The sequence below is a fragment of the Kryptolebias marmoratus genome, linkage group LG5 (assembly GCF_001649575.2).
Source record: "Kryptolebias marmoratus isolate JLee-2015 linkage group LG5, ASM164957v2, whole genome shotgun sequence".
Classification (NCBI taxonomy): Eukaryota; Metazoa; Chordata; class Actinopteri; order Cyprinodontiformes; family Rivulidae; genus Kryptolebias; species Kryptolebias marmoratus.
In genome coordinates this window covers 21,227,507-21,247,064 of record NC_051434.1, presented here as the reverse complement: position 1 = coordinate 21,247,064, position 19,558 = coordinate 21,227,507, and the positions used below count along the sequence as shown (strand labels likewise).

Below are 19,558 nucleotides of genomic sequence, written 5' to 3'. Positions count from 1 at the left end.
CTTAACATCTGTGGTCTTCATTTCCTCCTTTGGCCAGGTAATTATTCCTGCAGGGTATCTGATTACTGGTAAGGCATAGCTGTTTATCGCACGGATCTTGTTCTTGCCATTGAGCTGGCTTCTCAGGACTTGCCTTATTCGTTGGAGGAGATGGTTAGAGGCTAAATATATATATATATATATATATATATATATATATATATATATATATATATATATATATACATATATATCACTTGATGTGGTGAATTGTCATCACAGTATAGTGAGTTTATGTGAAGTGAGTTGACAAAGACTCTTCTACCTGCCTCAGTAGCCAGCCACACGTTTAACATTTTATCTACCAGAGTACAATGTTGAAATGAAGATATGCAGATATGAACCAGTTTTTCAATAACTATCATCAATGTGGTTTTCAGACCTGGATATTCAGATTTGAAGCCTTGGATGTTTTCAGTCAGTGGAGATCTCTTGAACATTTAGAGACATTTTGGAGACTCCCTTGTGAATGCCAAATACCAGCTATTTGCCAACAACTGCAGCCCACCTTACAGTGTTTGTTTTTCATCTGCAGCACCACCTAATATGTGCTGCTACTTCTGTTTCAGCATGCAAGAAGTTCTAGTTATATGAGTGAAGAGACAAAGCGTGAAGGCTTAGCAGTTACTGTACCTCAGTGGGAGGAAGCTCGCTGCAGCTTTCTCTCTGGGCTCTCTTTGGGTCGCAGTGAATCAACATCCACTGCAGCTCGAACTGAAAAAGAGATGTTAAAGTTACCACATTTACAATATCAGGTTATGGAGTCATTTAGCTGTCTAACAAAATGGGTCTCAAAATGCATTGTAATGGCACAGTTATGTCTTTGTGGTTTTGAGTAAATGCTCTTTTTATGGGTTGTTGAGATTCATTTTCTAACGCTGCAATTTTCTGCAAGGATTAAGTTTTGGGGGGGTTTTCCCCTCTGGAACCCAGCGGAGCAGTTTTGTTGTGACAGCAGCGCTTTTTAAAATATAGCGGAGCTCAGCACACACAAACCTGAATGTGTTTGTTCACAGAGAGCACTATTTTCCTGACAATGCCTCCAACTAGAGTTAGTGCACATGAATAAAGGCAGCAGGCAATTCTCACCACCACAGAAGCTTCAGGATCAGAATCCAGCCTGCCAATAAGAGTGTCTCCCGCTGTGTTGATGGGGCCCTTGCCCTTGATGGGTTTCTGATCCACAGGTTGGCAGTCCACATACAATGTGACCTGATAGTGCTCGACGCCAATCATCACCTTGTGCCACTTGGTGTTAAAAAGCACAGAAAGGCCAGGAAAAGTGACAGTCTGCAAGTTTCCATCTGCACCCATCAGGAAGTACTCCAGAGCCTGCTGATCCCCATTCAGCCGGAGTCCGGCTTGTTTGTAGCCATCTTCATCCACTATCTGCCAGACGTTCCACACCTTGTTCACTGTGTTCTTGATCATGCGAAAGGTGGTCATGAAAGAGTACTCATCCGGGAAGCCACGTGGAAAGTTGAGCCTGAGGGAAACACAAGGAACCGGGGTTCAGATTTAATTATCTTTTATGTTAGTGAGCTTCCTTTTAATTGAATCCCACTTAAAGAAGATACTTAAAGACATCTTCCACCCAGTCAAGTCACAACTCACAAAATGTATTTTATCTCAAAGGTGTTTCATGATGACAGAATAAGCAGATCTGAACAAAACATCAAGTTAAAGGCCAGCCATATTTCATGCCAGAGCTGTAGACTGAGATCATCTTATGCTGAGAGATGACAAGGTTTAAAATTTAGAGTTATAGAAAATTTTTCTGTTTACTAAGTTTAGTTAGCTGTGACAACCATGGTGAATTGTAGACTCCAAAGGTTGATCAGTTGTAGATGCACATGCAATATTTACTTTCAAAAGCAAGTTTTATTAAAATCCATCTAATGATTCCTGAGATATTTTGGTAACACACACACACACACACACACACACACACACACATACAGGCACTGGGAAAAGAAATATCATCTGCCTTCGCCTTTGGGTTGCATACAACAATTTAACGTATGACTTTAATCAAAAGAATTCCAAGACTTGTCATCCCTGTTTTTGAAACCCAAAAATAAAGTGACATGTTTTTAAGATAAATCGAGTGAAGAAGCTGCCTCGGTGCGTAAATCAGTCACAATGAGCAGGTCTTTCTAACTTCCTGTGTTTTAACAAGCCAGAATCACAGCAGGTAATAAATTCAAAGCCGGGCACTGCAGCTGGACATTTAGCATCTTGTAAATGATCAAGGTGAGGCAATAAAAGGAGTTTCCTGTGAGCCAATAAAAGAAATACAGACTTTTTTTAGAGTTGCCTCAGGTCAGACAGGATCAGGTATGTGGCCTTTCTGGCCTGCAGGAGATAAAAGAGGGAGTGCAGCTGAACTAAAGGTGAACATCAAAGCTCTGCTGGGATGGCTGGAGTTTTTACAGGAAATAAAGGAGCATGTATTAACATCCAGGCCCGAGTGGCATAAATGTGGGATGCCAGAAAGTTATGTAACAGCTCGTAAGAAAAGCTGACATACAGGAAACGCATCCGCCAAAACACACTGGGAAACACCAGAGGACATCTTTGGTGATGTAACGTTACAAAGCGTTTGACACATATTGTGGCCCATTTTAGCTGAATTCCCTCCATTTAGTAGCTACTACTGATCGATAAGAAACAAAAGCTGCCGATAAAGTACTGTACTCCCAAATAACTAGGCCTTGTTCACACCTAAATGCTGTTTTTCCAAAATAATCTTTTTATTTGTCATCTTTAAAAATGCCCTTGTGAACACGGCATATTTTTATAAATGTCCTAATCCCCACAGAAACACACTTGTCACACTTGGGCTGGGTGGGCAAATAACTACCGTATGTCTATGACATCATGGTTTAATTTGTTTTTATCCATTTTGGGCTCCTAAAACAACTTTTCCATCTGGACACAAGGCTGAAACAATAATTGTTTTGTGTTTGTGTATGTATAAAATGTCATTCCTGTGTGGATGGGACTTTAAAAAAGGCGAAAAATCAAATGTCCACATACAATGTCAACAAAATGTCATAATGCAATCATCAATATGACCTCAGGCTAATTCACAGTAACTACTAACTACTGAAAGAATAGATTGAAAATCTAAGCTTTATACAACAGAATAAAAAGTCTGCAGAAAGTTGCGTTACAGAAAATGTAGGATCCAATGATTTTGGATCATTGATTTATTCTAATGTTTTCAAGTCATCTGACTTTAAAAAAAATAATTTACCTTAATTACTTCATAACTTAATTGGATATAGTTAGAAATATTTTATCACTGTCAACAGAAAATTAATCCTGTTATGAAAAGCAGCTTTTGGAAAGAAGAAAAGAAATCAGCAATGACAAAGAAAAAGAGAATCAATAGGCAGGAAAATCATTTTTCCTTACAGCTTATTTTAGCCTCTGGGAACCAAAAAGGTTTATTCTGTCAGTCTGACAAAGCAAACCTTTAATTATAATCCTTGGCAGGAAACTGGTGATCATTCATTTTAACTCCACACATTTTGAAAGGCTCGTAACATGATTCTTCAGAAAAAGGCTGGGTGAAATATGGTTCCTTACAGTTTTTGGACATAAAAAGGAACTTCAGTCAACTGAAATAGGCTCACACGTAAAACCATCTCTGCCTTTCTGAGTTTGAAGGAATGTTCAGACATGTTTTTTCTTTAACTAATGATACGTCTCCCAGCACGCTGTAACATCTGTAATAATGTAACACCTGTATTTGGAGGCCACTACTGTTTTGATCTGCTTTTTTTTCTTAACTACCTCTACTGTACTCACATTGTTGGAATTTGGAAGTTAGCCTCCCTGTCGAGACGGTAGGCCACCTGGAGGGAGGTGGAGCCATCCACCTTCCTCACACCTTTCAGGGGAATCATGTCCAACTGAAACTGGGTGATTAGATCAAAACCTGGGTGAGGACAACAGAAGATCATCTTTATGGGTCAGTCAACGACTGTGGCTTTAACAACAAATTCTAACTACATTTATTTTATTATGTTTGAACAGAATAAATTCCATGCTCTTTGTGCTGCTAATATTGACAAATTCATTTCCATATCATGTAAATTGCAGAGCCTTATATACATATTCATACACCTTGAACTGTCACCGCTGCAGCTTAGTCAGATTGGATGGGGAACATCTGTTGTTTTCAAGTCTTGCCACAGATCCTCAGTTGGATTTAAGTCTGGACTTTGACTGGTCCATTCTGACACATAAATATGCTTTGATCTGACCCATTCCATTGTAGCTCTGGCTGAATGTTTCAGGTCGTTGTCCTGCTGGAAGGTGAAACTCAGTCCCAGTCTCAAACCTTTTACAGCCTATATTTAGCTCCATCCATCTTCCCCTCAGCTCTAATCAGCTTCCTTGTTCCTGCTGAAGAAAAGCATCTCCACAGCATGATGCTGCCACCACCATGTTTCACAGTGGGGATGGTGTGTTCAGGGTGACATGCAGCATTAGTTTTCTACCACACATAGCACTTTGCATTTAGACCAAAGGTTCAGGCTTGATCTGATCTGAGCAGAGCAGCTTCTTCCACATGTTTGCTGTATCTCAACAATTTTACCCCTGACCTGTTTGGAGTGGCCCTTGGTCTTCATGACGCTGTTTTATCACTAATATTCTGTAACAAATTTCTGAGGTTTTCAGATCAGCTGGATTTATACTAAGATTAAATCACACACAAGTGGACTGTGTTTACTAATTAGGTAACAGATGCTCTGGATTTTAGTTAGGAGAATCTGTCACAGCTCACTGTTCCTGCCACGCCTCCTGCTCACAGACTACAGCTCCTAGTAACTTTCCACAGCCTTGCCACGCCTCCTAGTTCCACGCCTGTGTAATCACGTTCATTAGTCTCACCTGTTTCAAGCAGTATTTAAGATCACAGCTCACTCTCACTCCTCACCAGATTATTGACCGGTTTACGCCCAGTAGATGTCCAGCACTCTTTCACAGTTCATGCCTGCCTCGTTCTCGACCCCTTGCCTGACTCTTGACCCTCGCCTTCTGCTTTCTCCTTGCCGGACACCTTCACGGACTCGGACAACTGGTAACGAACCTCGCTTTCTCTCTCTGGACCTCAACTTGTGGATTACCCCTCTCTGGATTTGTTTGCTGATTACGGACTTCCTGGTTCTGACCCCTTGCCTGCCTCTGGACTTACCCGACTGCCGAATCCCCTCACTGGCAACCACTGCAGCTTCCACCTCGCAGTTCCTGGTTGTCGTGCCTGCTCCAGACCAAGCCCGATTCCAGACTGTGAGTGCCGCTCTTAACATTAGCAAGCCTAATAGTCTGGTGTTTTCAAATAAAAGGTTAAACCTTTATCTGTGTCCTCTCGTTCTGACTCTGTTCACGCTCGTCCTTGTCAGAATAATCTGGCCAAACATTATGGATTCAAACGAGCAGAGCTGGCGAACCGGCATTGAAAACGCCATTTCCGGTCTAGAGAGAAATGTTCAGGATATGACGCAACTAATCCGCGACATGTCCTCGATCTAAGCTCCGCCACAGATTCACGTCTCGCCACCAGTATCAACCCAATCCTTTTTTTCGCCAATGCATGAGCCTAAGCTTCCGCCTCCGGAGAAGAAGCGAAACAGTGTCGGCCATTTCTCACACAATGTGAGATTAATTTCTAGCTGCAACCATCCTTGTTTCCATCAGAGCGCTCCAAGGTAGCCTATGTTATCTCTCTTCTATCTGGTCGAGCTAAGCTATGGGGAACCGCTGAATGGCAGCATGACTCGCACATCTGCTACGTTTACAAGGACTTTGCTGCAGAATTAAAGAGGGTGTTTGATCCCGTACCTCTAGAGCGGGACACTGCTCGTAAGCTGTTTTTTTTTAAAGCAAGGCAGGTGAAGTGTGGCGGACTATATTATCGATTTCCACACGTTGGCGGTGGATAGTCAGTGAAATGACCCTGCTTTAACCAATGTATTTTTTCAAGGATGAAATTAAGGACGAGGTGGCTGCTCGGAATCACCCCGCGGGCCTCCGGAGTTTGGAGGAGCTGGCGACCCGCATTGACCTTTGACTAACAGAGCGCAGAATGGAAAAACAAGATAAAGCTATGGCCAGAGAAACTCATTGGAATGTCAGATCTCATGTCTCTCAGGATTCAGGCAATACTCCTGCTGCTGTGGCCCCGGAGGAACCCATGCAGCTCGGACGGACCAAGCTCTCCCAGGAGGAAAGAAGTCGTTGCAGGGCGAGTAATTTGTGTTTTTACTGTGGAGCTAAGGATCATGCAGTCAGATCTTGCTCGTTAAATGATCAGACTAAATGTTAATCATCCCAGCCAAATTATCCGTTCATGACCATAAAGTATCCAGTCAGATCTTTATTGATTCTGGTGCACACGCCGAATTCATTGACCAGGCTTTTGCCAAGTCTCTGGGAATTGAGATTATTCCATCGTCTAATGATCACAGAATTACCGCTCTCGATGGACATGTACTTAACCAAGAGAATCATGAAACTATGTCTGTCTATGAGCGGTAACCATCATGAAGTTCTTAAATTTCTGGTCATTCACTCACCTGATTTACCTATTATTCTAGGAGCAACATTGCTGGAGAAGCACAATCCACGCATCGATTGGGTCAGGCGTGAGATTACGGGGTGGGGCGATCAATGTTCCTCGACTTGCCTGCTGGACACAGTGGTGGCCTCATTCTCCTCGAAGTCCTCAGCAGAGGTTTACCCAGACATCTCCAAGGTACCCCCTGAGTACCATGACCTCAAGGAGGTATTTAACAAGGTTAATGCCACCTCTTTATTACCTCATAGACCTTACGACTGCCCCATTGATCTACTCCCTGGTGCCATTCCTCCTAAGGGAAGGATATTTTCATTGCCCCGCCCCGAACAGGCAGCCATGACAAAATACATCCAAGAGAGTCTACAGGCAGGCATCATTAGGCCTTCAGTGTCCCCAGCGGGGGCTGATTTTTTTCTTCGTGGGGAAGAAAGACGGTTCTCTAAGACCATGTATTGATTACAGGGGTCTTAATAATGTCACCATTAAAAACAAGTACACTCTACCTTTAATGTCCTTGGCCTTTGATATGATTCAGGGTGCTAAGGTGTTTACCAAGTTCGACCTTCGCAATGCTTATCACCTGATCCGTATAAAAGAAGGTGACGAATGGAAAACAGCCTTAAACACACCCTCTGGTCACTACGAGTATTTCGTCATGCCCTTCAGACTCACCAATGCCAGCAGTATTCCAGTCCATGGTCAATGACCTCTTAAAGGATATGATAAACCAGTTTGTTTGTGTATCTACATGATATTTTGATTTTTTTTCCCACGATCTAGACTCCCACAGAAAACATGTTAGGAGGGTCATACTCAGACTTCTCCAAAATAACCTTTATGTTAAGGCTGAAAAATGTGAGTTCCACCAATCCTCTACATTATTTTTGGGCTTCAACATCTCTCCTGATCAAGTTTCAATGGATCAAGCCAAAGTTTCTGCCATTCACGACTGGCCTGTTCCTAAGGACAGAAAGGGGCTTCAGCGGTTCCTGGGCTTTGCAAATTTTTATAGAAAATTCATTAGAAACTTTAGCCAAGTAGTCACACCCCTTCACTCCCTCACCTCAATCAAAGCTCAGTTCCTATGGAACAGAGAAGCCCAAGAGGCTTTTGACCACCTCAAGGGTCAGTTTGTCCACGCCCCCATCCTCCACTCTCCTGACAGCGAGAGACAATTTATCCTGGAGGTGGACGCCTCCAACACAGGGGGTTGGAGCGGTTCTTAGTCAACTTGGTAAGGATAATCAAATTCATCCATGTGCTTTTTTTTTCCAGGAGACTGTCCCCAGCAGAACGGAACTACGATGTGGGCAAGAGAGAGCTGTTGGCAGTCAAAATGGCCCTTGAGGAATGGAGGCACTGGCTGGAAGGCACTAAAGAACCATTCATCATCTGGACTGATCATAAGAACCTGGAGTACCTTAAGACGGCTAAGAGGCTCAATTTTCGTCAGGCAAGGTGGGCTCTATTTTTCTCGAGGTTCTCCTTTACTCTCACCTACAGGTCAGGAGAAAAGAATGTCAAGGCGGACACCCTCTCGGGTTCATGAGGGTTCAGTGGACGAAGCCAAACCGGAAGTTGAGGAGTTCATCCTACCTCGGATGGTGAGGCTTTCAGTCACCCAGCTCAAACAAGAATTACATCAAGCTCATCAAGTTCACCCCCCTCCTGCTTCATGCCCCTCTGATCGCATGTTTGTACCGCAGGAGCTGCGAGGCAAGGTAATAACGTTTTGTCACAACTCAAGGCTCTTCTGTCACCCATGCATTAGCAAGACATTGGCAGTTGTGAAATCATAGTTTTGGTGGGAGACGCTTACCAAGGACGTACGAGAGTTCGTGTCTGCCTGCCCTCAATGTGCACAAGCTAAGGTGTCTCGTCATCGTCCAGCTGGGTTGCTGCGTCCACTCCCAATTCCTTCCCGACCATGGTCCCACGTCTCTATGGACTTCATCACCGGCCTCCCTGCTTCATCGGGTAACACTGTCATCCTAACCATAGTTGATCAATTTTCCAAGATGGTCCACCTGGTCCCTCTCAAGAAGCTGCCCTCAGCCAAGGAGATGGCTGACGTCCTGGCCAAAGACCTGTTCAGACTCCATGGGATACCCAAGGACATCGTCTCGGACCAGGGTCCCCAGTTCGTTTCTAAGTTTTGGCGTGAGTTTTGTGACCTCCTGGGCATCTCCATCAGCCTCTCGTCCGGATTCCACCCTCAGACGGACGGGCAGACGGAGCGGGTAAACCAGGAGGTGGAAATGAAGCTTCGACTCCTCTGCTCCAGTGAACTGTCTAAATAGTCAAGTAACCTCCCTTGGGCTGAACACTCAATTAACTCATCTTCTGCCACAGGCTTGTCTCCGTTTTACACAATCTACGGCTTCCAGCCTCCTGTGTTCGCTGTCCAAGAGAGACCGGCTGGTGTTCCATCAGCTCACGCTGCCGCCCACCGGTGTCACCGGACCTGGACGAGGGCCAGAAAAGCCCTTCTCGAGACGTCGGCAGTGTACTCCCGTGCAGCCAATCGAAAACGGTCCAAGCAGCCTGAATACCAGCCTGGGCAAAGAGTTTGGCTCTCAACCAAGGATCTTCCCCTGAGGGTGGATTGCCGTAAGCTGGCGCCCAGATTCATCGGTCCTTTCCCTATATCCAAAATTATCAACCCTGCTGCTGTCCGTCTTCAACTGCCCATGAATACCAGGTTCCATCCTACCTTCCATGTTTCCAGGATCAAGCCACAACAGACGTCTGGACTCTGTCCCTCCTCCAGGCCCCCTCCCCCCACCGGTTCATCAACGGCTGCCCCACCTTTACAGTCAGAAGACTCCTGAGGTCAAGGCGATGGGGTCGCAACATACATTACCTGGTGGACTGGGAGGGCTATGGCCCAAAGGAGCGTCTTGGGTTCCTGCAAAGAACATTTTGGATAAGACTCTGATTAAAGACTTTCATCGGGCTCACCCGGGTCAACCTGGCGGCCCATCAGGAGCCGGGCCCTAAACGGGGGGCTCTGTCACAGCTCACTGTTCCTGCCACGCCTCCTGCTCACAGACTACAGCTCCTGGTAACTTTCCACAGCCTTGCATATTCATACACCTTGAACTGTCACTGCTGCAGCTTAGTCAGATTGGATGGGGAACATATGTTGTTTTCAAGTCTTGCCACAGATCCTCAGTTGGATTTAAGTCTGGACTTTGACTTGTCCATTCTGACACATAAATATGCTTTGATCTGACCCATTCCATTGTAGCTCTGGCTGAATGTTTCAGGTCGTTGTCCTGCTGGAAGGTGAAACTCAGTCCCATTCTCAAACCTTTTACAGCCTATATTTAGCTCCATCCATCTTCCCCTCAGCTCTAATCAGCTTCCTTGTTCCTGCTGAAGAAAAGCATCTCCACAGCATGATGCTGCCACCACCATGTTTCACAGTGGGGATGGTGTGTTCAGGGTGACATGCAGCATTAGTTTTCTACCACACATAGCACTTTGCATTTAGACCAAAGGTTCAGGCTTGATCTGATCTGAGCAGAGCAGCTTCTTCCACATGTTTGCTGTATCTCAACAATTTTACCCCTGACCTGTTTGGAGTGGCCCTTGGTCTTCATGACGCTGTTTTATCACTAATATTCTGTAACAAATTTCTGAGGTTTTCAGATCAGCTGGATTTATACTAAGATTAAATCACACACAAGTGGACTGTGTTTACTAATTAGGTAACAGATGCTCTGGATTTTAGTTAGGAGAATCTGTCACAGCTCACTGTTCCTGCCACGCCTCCTGCTCACAGACTACAGCTCCTAGTAACTTTCCACAGCCTTGCCACGCCTCCTAGTTCCACGCCTGTGTAATCACGTTCATTAGTCTCACCTGTTTCAAGCAGTATTTAAGATCACAGCTCACTCTCACTCCTCACCAGATTATTGACCGGTTTACGCCCAGTAGATGTCCAGCACTCTTTCACAGTTCATGCCTGCCTCGTTCTCGACCCCTTGCCTGACTCTTGACCCTCGCCTTCTGCTTTCTCCTTGCCGGACACCTTCACGGACTCGGACAACTGGTAACGAACCTCGCTTTCTCTCTCTGGACCTCAACTTGTGGATTACCCCTCTCTGGATTTGTTTGCTGATTACGGACTTCCTGGTTCTGACCCCTTGCCTGCCTCTGGACTTACCCGACTGCCGAATCCCCTCACTGGCAACCACTGCAGCTTCCACCTCGCAGTTCCTGGTTGTCGTGCCTGCTCCAGACCAAGCCCGATTCCAGACTGTGAGTGCCGCTCTTAACATTAGCAAGCCTAATAGTCTGGTGTTTTCAAATAAAAGGTTAAACCTTTATCTGTGTCCTCTCGTTCTGACTCTGTTCACGCTCGTCCTTGTCAGAATCAGAAGAAAAGGGGGGTAAATACTAATGCACACCACACTATTCATGTTTTTATTTACAGAAATACTAATACCTTTTATTTACTATATATATATATATTATATATATTTATTTTTTTTTTTGTAAAAAAAATCAATAATTATGGATCATTTTCCTTACACTTCACAATTACGCACTGCTTTGTTGTGGTCTGTCACAAAAATCCTAGTAAAATACTTTGAAGTCTGTGTTTGTAACATAACAAAATGTAGAAAGAAAGCAAAATATACAAAACTTTAGATGACATAACTCATAAAAATTTCTTTTAAGAAATTTGACAGAGAAAAAGATGACCATTAAACACAATTAGGAAACACACTTTATCATAAATCAATATCAGATGTAATTTAATTCTCTGTGAAACAAAAGACATTTTCCAATTTAACCAAAACCAAGCAAACATAAAAAAGCTGTTAATTAAACCACAAAGCTGTGTGCTATAGATGTGCTGAACAAGTCAACCATGCAGTGGGTAGCAATTACAATCTTGCTGAGCTCTTCCAAATAAAATTGTGTAAAACTCAAGTGGAACATTTTATTTACCTCATCTGAAATCTAAACGTGTCTCGAGGCAGTAAACAGCCCACCATGTTGAAATAATTAAAGTCACCACCTTCATTCAGATCCTTTATTTTCTGTTCAAAAGATTTCTTGAAGTTTGACTGATGCTGCTTTTACTTTTATTTGTACTGAAGAGTTTCTTTACCTGGAAGGTCATCTTGTCCAGTTCTCATTGGTGGGCAGACAGTATCACCGTCCAGTCGGCTCAGGTCTAATTCTGACAACACAAACCCCACAGTGGTTATGGAGCACATGCTAGATGAAACAAAACTGAACAATGGCTCTTATTGATTTAAGTTGTGTTTTCAGAAGATTACCAAAAGAAAAAGCATGTCTTACATGTAAGAGAGTATAAACATCACAAAACACATGTTCTTCAGGTTCAATGCCTGGTTCTGATCCAAAACCTTCAAATAATTATACACCCCAAACCCCTAACTTTGACTGAAACTAGAAACAAATTCAGCTTTGTCAAAATGCATTGTGAATGCTGAATGATTTTGCATAAATTTGTTAAAGAAGCAGATACTGAATTGTTAAAGTTTAAATAAGTAAAACGAAAGTTGAAATGAGCTGAACATAAATTAGTTCAACAAAACATTAAAAATACAAAATAATTACCAAAAAACAGGCCATGCAGTTGCTGAATGCTAAAGTTAGCAAAACAGAAGTTAACTGATAAAATTAGCAAAATAGTTGCTGAAATACTTAACACAATGTTTGAGATTTATAAGGCAGAGTTCTTTGAGCCAAATGTACCATCAGAGCCAGAATCTTAACATCAACTAGAAAACTTTGAGGTGTGTTTAAAGTATCAATGTTCCAGTTCAGTCATGTAAAGTTCAATATTCTGTGACCTGTTAATCCTTTGAAGGATGTTTCTACAGTGAAGTATGTCTGAGCTATGCATCTCCAAAGGGGGCTGGGCTTTCTCATCTGTTTATCCAAAATCCCACTAAGCTCTTTTTTTTCCAGCATTTTTTTGCTAAATTTATCTAGGTTGTACAACTTACCCCTTGTAAAAATCAGAGCACACTTTTCTTAACTGAGCAACACAAATTTTGATGTATAATTTGCACATTTTATTTCAAAGCCGTGCAATGAGCTCAAGGACAAATTTTTTGGAAAAAGGTAGTAAAAAGGGGGCTTTCAATGCTTGTGCATTGACCTAATTATTACAGCAGCTATGTGAGAAGCAACTTTATTTTTTTTTATTTGCACACAATTTATTAGGATGAAGTTCGTTATTCGATAGAAAATAAAATATTTTATTTGCGTAGTCTTTTTGCATCTTACATGAAATCATTTTTCATGTTGAAAGCTAGCTCCAGTTTTTCTCTGTATTTAGTAGGTTAAACTGTTTGTCGCTTCATAAAGTTTCTTCACTTTTCTTGGTGAAAATCATTTTCAGAGATGTGTCAGAAAACAGCACTGTACTTGAGTCCATCAAATGAAGCTGTGAGAGGGTGAAAACCCTTGATAAAATACGGATGGTGACAGCCAGAGGGGCTCCCCAGTTATTAACCTGAGTCAGCTCATTTACAGCCATCAGCGTGAGGACAACACATCTGGAAGCTGTTTCCACGTTCCACATAAATTGCTGAGAAATGAGATAAAGTGGTGAGACGGTATTTATAATCCCATATTTACCACCGCTAAACATTAAAAACTGACTGTGCATGTGAACCTCAAGTAGTTAAAGTTCCTGCCTGCTGTGGTATTACGCTTAGAAAACCAGTCATTAGTGCAACAAGGTGGAGATGAACCATGGTTAGGACGGTTCATATGGTCACACATGTGTCTGCTGTGATAATGAGGTGAACTCGACAGAGTCGTATACCTACTGGATGCAGCTACCACTGTGGGCTCATGTTTGATTTATGATGCCTTTCAGAATAAGCCTGTTGTGATTATCAGAGAGGAGCTTTAATCTGATTTGATGTTCTGACACAGAGCAGCTCAGTGTCACTACTATTTCTGGTCTGATGAGCTCTAATAAAGAGAGTGACGGAGCAACAGCGGGTGAAGGGGGGTAAAACGAGCTCTTCTCTTCAATCTTTGCAGTAACAGCGATGGGTGTATGATATACAGATTGTGTAAGGCAGTTGTTCTAAAGTTTCTAGATTTTTTTTATGAGTACCACCTCAAAAAATATTAACCTCTCCAAGTATCACCATTGGACAAATGAACTTGTAATATTGTTTTTAAAGTTTGTAGTGAAACATTTAAAACTAACATAAACATGCAAACAGACCAATCTACTTGAACGTCTGACTTTAAACTTAACACAAAACCTGCCTGTTTTATCTTAACCTTAAGTCTTCAACAAACCCAGCTGACTTAAGAACACACCGAGGCCTGACCATCCTTGGTTGGTCCTTCCTTCAGCTACGGGGTGTAGTGGTTATTGCTAAAACACTCAATGACCATGTGTCCAAAAATTTTAACAATAAACTGAAACAAACTTTGATCTCCACAATTACTTAATAATTTTAGGTATCTTCACACTTAACTCATGAGAAACAAAGCAGATGGGACTTAAATTGACCTGTGCCTGCATGTGCCTGGCCTTTGCCTCCAAACTGTTTCAATCACCGGACTTATTCAGGGGGAGCCATCAAGATACAAAAGCACACCTAACTCTGGTTGAAAGTTGTGGCTGAAGACATGACGGTTCATGCATTCATTGCTGAAAACAGCACCACATATGGCTTTTCCTCTACCCCATGCCAATTGCATACAAATTTAAAATAATGTTAATTGATTTTCTTATGATTTAGCAGTTTTAACTGCTAGCTGGTCCTACAGAATATTTTGTTTTATGTAATGTTTATTTGGAGCCAATATAGCAATTTGCTTGAACATATTTTTGGCTAACTCTGCTTTTTAGCTTTACATTACAGTTCAGCTTATCATACTTAAAAGGACTCTGAGTACCACCAGCGGTACTTGCACCACAGTACAGAGAACTATGTCCGCGAGGAGTCAGTGATGGTGCACTCTGACTTACGTCCAAGAGACAAAGTGAAGACGAGGGACAGAAGAGCCAAACAAAAGGGGGAGCATGTCAACACTGCTGGATGGTATGGGTGCTTCCTGTGGAGAAATATTAATTAAAAAAATCAGTATTCAGTCATGTGTCTCATTCTCTTTGTCATTTTCCTTTATATTTAAATAATAAAATACCACAGATGACATGCATCACTCAGCTGGTATCCTAAGAACTCACCTTCATCACATAAAAAAACCACTGTCATACCACTGTTTAAATTTTATTTATGTATTATGTAAATGCCATTTGATACTAAATACAACATGAAGTTTTAGCAAACAGCTTTTTATAAATAGAACAATGGTCAGTCTTGTGTGTGGTAAGCATGAACCAAACACTTTCCTGTATTTTATTAAAAGTTTGCATTTAATTAGACTTATAAATTAAAGATGATTTAGTCATATTTACATTAGAAATCAAACTGCATATAAAATATGTTACTAGTGATCACATCAGTCCTACGCCATCGTTTTTTTCCTCTAAATATTTTCTTTGATGGCCTATCTCTTTATTCTTTGAGCTCAGTACCAACACTATCAAAAAGCTTTACTCTTTGATTAAATAAATAAAGAGGGATATTAATTAATTGAAGACCCAGGATTCCTTGAAAGAATGGATATCACTTGCAACCTATCTTGCCATAATTTAAACTATGATCGTCTTGTGTAAAGAAATGATGGACCTGTAGCAATTTTGGTCAAACCCTGAAAACAAAATTCTGCACAATCTTGTGAAATATTGCTAAATGTCACTCTCAGAGAATGACTTTTAGCCCCTACAATATCAAATTTTAGCTTGATATCTGTAAAGTTGCACAAGCTGATCCCACATGCATTCAATGGGGCTGAGGTCAGCAAACAGGCCATTTCATTCTATCCATTCCCAAATTCTGGAGGAAGTTTTTGATAAACCCTGTTCTGTGGGGGCGAGTGTTGTCACTTTGGAGAATTAAGTTTGATCCTAGACTGTTGAGATATGGAATTGCTATTGGTTGCAGAATCTCATCTTGGTATCTCTGCATTGAGATTGCCTCCAATGATGACAAGCTTTGATTTTTAGGTGAGCTACCGCCCCATACATCCTCACTGCCTCCACCAAAACCCCTTACCTTATTAGTGTAGCAATCAGAATAATATTCTTCCTGTCTTTTTACATATTTGTCTTACGAACCAACTCCCATAAACATGATCTGGTCTCATTGCTGAACCTAACATTCCCACAGGTGTTAAGGTTTTCCAACACCTGCGCAAATGAGCCTGATTGTGAAGGGCAGTCATGGTAGGCCTCATGGCAGCCTTATGAGACCAAAGACTGGCTGTATGCTGTCTGTTCCAGATTGTCTTGAAACTTTGGCCTGCAAACGTTGACTGCAAATCTTTAGAACACTGCCTTTCTGAATGCAAATAGGCTGAGTCTTTTTATGGTGTTGCATTCTTTGGACTCCCACTTTACGGCCTGTCTCTGTCAACTCCCCTATTATACAGAACTTGACCTTCAGTTTGGAGATGGTGTTAGGGCTCACTCCAAATGATGCCGCAACTTGGCTATGCGGAACACCAGCTTGAAGTTGCCCTGTGGCACATGCCCTATCCAGATCAGTCAAACATGGCATGTTTGTTGCAGACACCAACTGACCACTGTAGTAGGCTCCATGCTCAGAGATGCTGACAGGCAGGTGCTAATCAGGCACCTCATTGGCAAAGAAGATCTGGCAAGTTTTCCATAGACGCAACCCACATACTCAACTCTGCTACTCAACTAACAAATGCATTTTCCTAACAAATGTGGTATCATTTAAGGGGAAATAAAAAGGCTTTTCAGAGATATATGATTTATTGCCAAGAAGCATTGTTACAAAAAAAGAAATAATCAACCAAACACAAGTTTCTTTTCTTTTTGTGCTGTTTATTATGAGCCTATCCTTTTAATTTAATGGAAAACCCTAATGGCAAGAGTAAAACAGGGACGTTTTAAAAAATGCTTCTTGTTGCTTTTTTAAGGTTATACAATATCAGTTATTGGTGTTAAGTGTCCTAAATTTTCAGAACACTGAATCCTCGCGATTGCCAGAGCCATTACAGGTGGATGATCATGCAATTGTGTTTATATGTGTGTGTTTGATTGACTGTCTCTCTGTTAGCAAACTATCAAATGAATTGTGGTCAGATTCTAATGAAACTCTAATGAAAAGTAATTGTTGGATGCACATCCACAAAAGATTAACTTTTGGAGTAAATACAATTCAAGATGGCTGTCACAATTGATTGACCTTTCAAGCACAAAAATAGCTACAACTCCTTTTTACAGATGCTAACCTAAAAACTGCTTGGCAGTAGCTGAAAGTCATCAACACGTATGTATTTCAAGAAATAATTGATCCTACAACATGTTTGTTTGAAAGTTTGGCATGCAAAGCAGTGGGCAAAGTGCATTCCTTCAACAAATGCCAGACTTTTAATCAGAACAGAAGTTTTATTAAATCATGTTACTATAGGATATAATCACAATACAGTCAAAATTTATTTTAATGCTGGCTTTAGAGCTGCAAGCAGGGTTTTCTCAAATATTTTTACACAATATAAATCCTGTATAAAACCTATCAGTAAAGATGTTAAAGTAAAGATTAAAGGCTCAGTGTTAGAGCTGTTGCTGCATACAAACCTTGTAAATGTCAAGTTTGAGGACAAGAGAAATCCCCAAATTTGTCTCATCGTGTCAGTCAGTCAGGTAATAATATGTCATCTGTTTTAACTGCTGGAATGATTCAGTCTTTGATCATTTCTCCTTTACTTATACAAGATATACCAACACTTCAGGTATGGTCTCAGTCATCTCATAATGATTTAAAGGCATAGCGTTCCTTAAAGGAATGCATGTTGCTGACAACCATTCATGCTAGAATTTAAACTGAGATCATCTTATGTTAAGAAATGATAGAGTAAGAGCCATTTTGGTCAAAGCTTAAACAAACATATGAGTAATTACAAACAATATTTTACATGATTTGTTAGTGCTCGGCGTATGTGTTGAAAATGACTGTCAGCTACTTCGACACCAAATTTTAGCCTGTAAATTTTTTTTTTTTATCTGTAAAACTGAGTTATAGCTGTTTTAGTGTGTTTATTTAGTTCAGTTGGCTGTGGAAAAAAAAAAAGTTCATCAGTTGTAGATATAGCATATTTTCCTCCAGACAATCAAACAGGAATAGCAAAATGCTGTAGTGCAAAAGATTTAAAGCCTTGGTTTGTTAAAGTGTGTTGATAACATATGGCCAACTTTATTTAATGTTCAATGAAATCTTTTTGCAATCAGGTCACTGAGTCTCTGAGACAGAAGGCAGAGGATTTTGTTGAGTAAATTAAAATGTAACCATATTAGTGTTAGCTGTCAGAAATACATAAGCATGAACAAAAAATTGAAGAGTTCAACATATTTACCTTTCCAAACGCATGCTGTGGAAGGTCATGTTTGTCTCCTGCTCTGAGGTGGGATGGAAGCAGATCAATCTCAGAGAAGAGGTGCTCAGCAGTGAGATTCTGGAGCAAAAGGAGTCACAGAAGTGAAGTTCCCCTCCCTGAAGTCTGTCCTACCTGCTCATGATGAGGACTGACAGAGAAAGCAGCAAAACACAGGATGCTCAAGTCTTTTTAGAGGACGCATAAAAATTTGTTCAAATGGATCCCCATTGGCCAGGCTGTCCTCAGGAGGCGGTGGCTACATTTTATTACTGACACCTAAACGGATACAGAGGCCCACAGGTCTTTATGGAAACAAATGCTTATTATTTTACAGTCTCTCCTAATGATATGTGTTGACTATATGTAATTCTGCTAATGTATATTGTTCCCATAAGGAGGAAGAACCAAGTCAGAGATGAAAATTAGATTTTATTAGACCGTGCACCTACCTGTGTAGCTGAAGGCTGCATGTTGACACGAGGAAAGCCATGTTATTAACCTGAAGCAGAAGAGACACCCTGTTTATGTCTACTGCAGTTTCTGGAACTGATGTTACCATGTTTGATCTGCTTTTTAGAATATCTGTGAACCCAACATGACAACCATAGACTGAATTCTGGAAGGAATTAAAGGCCTAGGATGTCCTAAAGGAATGCATTTCACCCTCTACCTTTCATGTCGGAGTTTTAATCTAAAATGAGAAGGGGAAGGAGTTATAGTAATTCTGTTCCAAACTTAATGAACATGTCTAAATTTCATGTGATATTGTGACCTTGTGAGATGTGATGTTAGGGCTCAGACAATGTGTTGAGGATGACTCTTAGCTACTGCCATACCAGATTACAGCTACATTTCTGTAAAATTTACAGCATTATAGGAATTTTTCACTTGACTAAAGTCAATTAGCTGTGGCAGCCATCCTACATTTTGGTTGACTCTAAATGTTAAAGAGTGGTATATGTACAGCCATGTCTCAGAGTTTTATTAAAATCCATCTTGTAGTTTTATGTTATTTAACCTGTATTTAACCAGGTGAGTCCTTGAGATTACAAGATTTCTTTTTCAAGGGAGCCCTGGACAAAAGGGCAATAGCACTAGTTCCAGAAACATACATAAAAAGTATGTATTGATAGTAGTAGTAGTTCATAAAATACTTTGCTAACAAAAGGGTTGACACCAATAGTTAATGCCAGTGTTTTAGGCAAAAATGTTGTCCAATGTGTTGTGCTTAGAGTATGTATTGAGGCTGACTTTAAGCTGCTGCCTCGCCAAATAATAGTTTAATAGATTGTTTAGCTGTAGTGGCTATCTTGAATTGGATTGACTCTAAAAGGTAATCAGTTGTAGATGTACTAAAAAGCCTATGATTACTTTCTGAGAGTACTATTGAAACCTGCCTAGTGGTTTATGAGATATTTTGCTCACAGATAAATAGGG

At 41.2% G+C, this 19,558-nt stretch overlaps 1 protein-coding gene across 3 annotated transcripts in view; it reads right to left on the bottom strand.

Moving 5' to 3' along the window:
- The window catches only part of LOC108243090 (collagen alpha-1(IX) chain), a 47,461-nt gene extending 29,180 nt beyond the window's left edge, over positions 1-18,281 (bottom strand). For all 3 annotated transcript variants that reach the window (XM_017428314.2, XM_017428313.2, XM_017428312.2), the window contains exons 1-6: positions 18,101-18,281; positions 14,622-14,707; positions 11,757-11,828; positions 3,856-3,985; positions 1,129-1,525; positions 673-753 (exon numbers count right to left, since the gene is read on the bottom strand). In XM_017428314.2, coding sequence (XP_017283803.1) covers positions 673-753; positions 1,129-1,525; positions 3,856-3,985; positions 11,757-11,828; positions 14,622-14,707; positions 18,101-18,129 — 795 coding nt within the window. In that variant the 5' untranslated portion in view covers positions 18,130-18,281. The remainder of the gene's footprint in view (positions 1-672; positions 754-1,128; positions 1,526-3,855; positions 3,986-11,756; positions 11,829-14,621; positions 14,708-18,100) is intronic.
- Between the last annotated feature and the right edge of the window lie 1,277 nt (positions 18,282-19,558).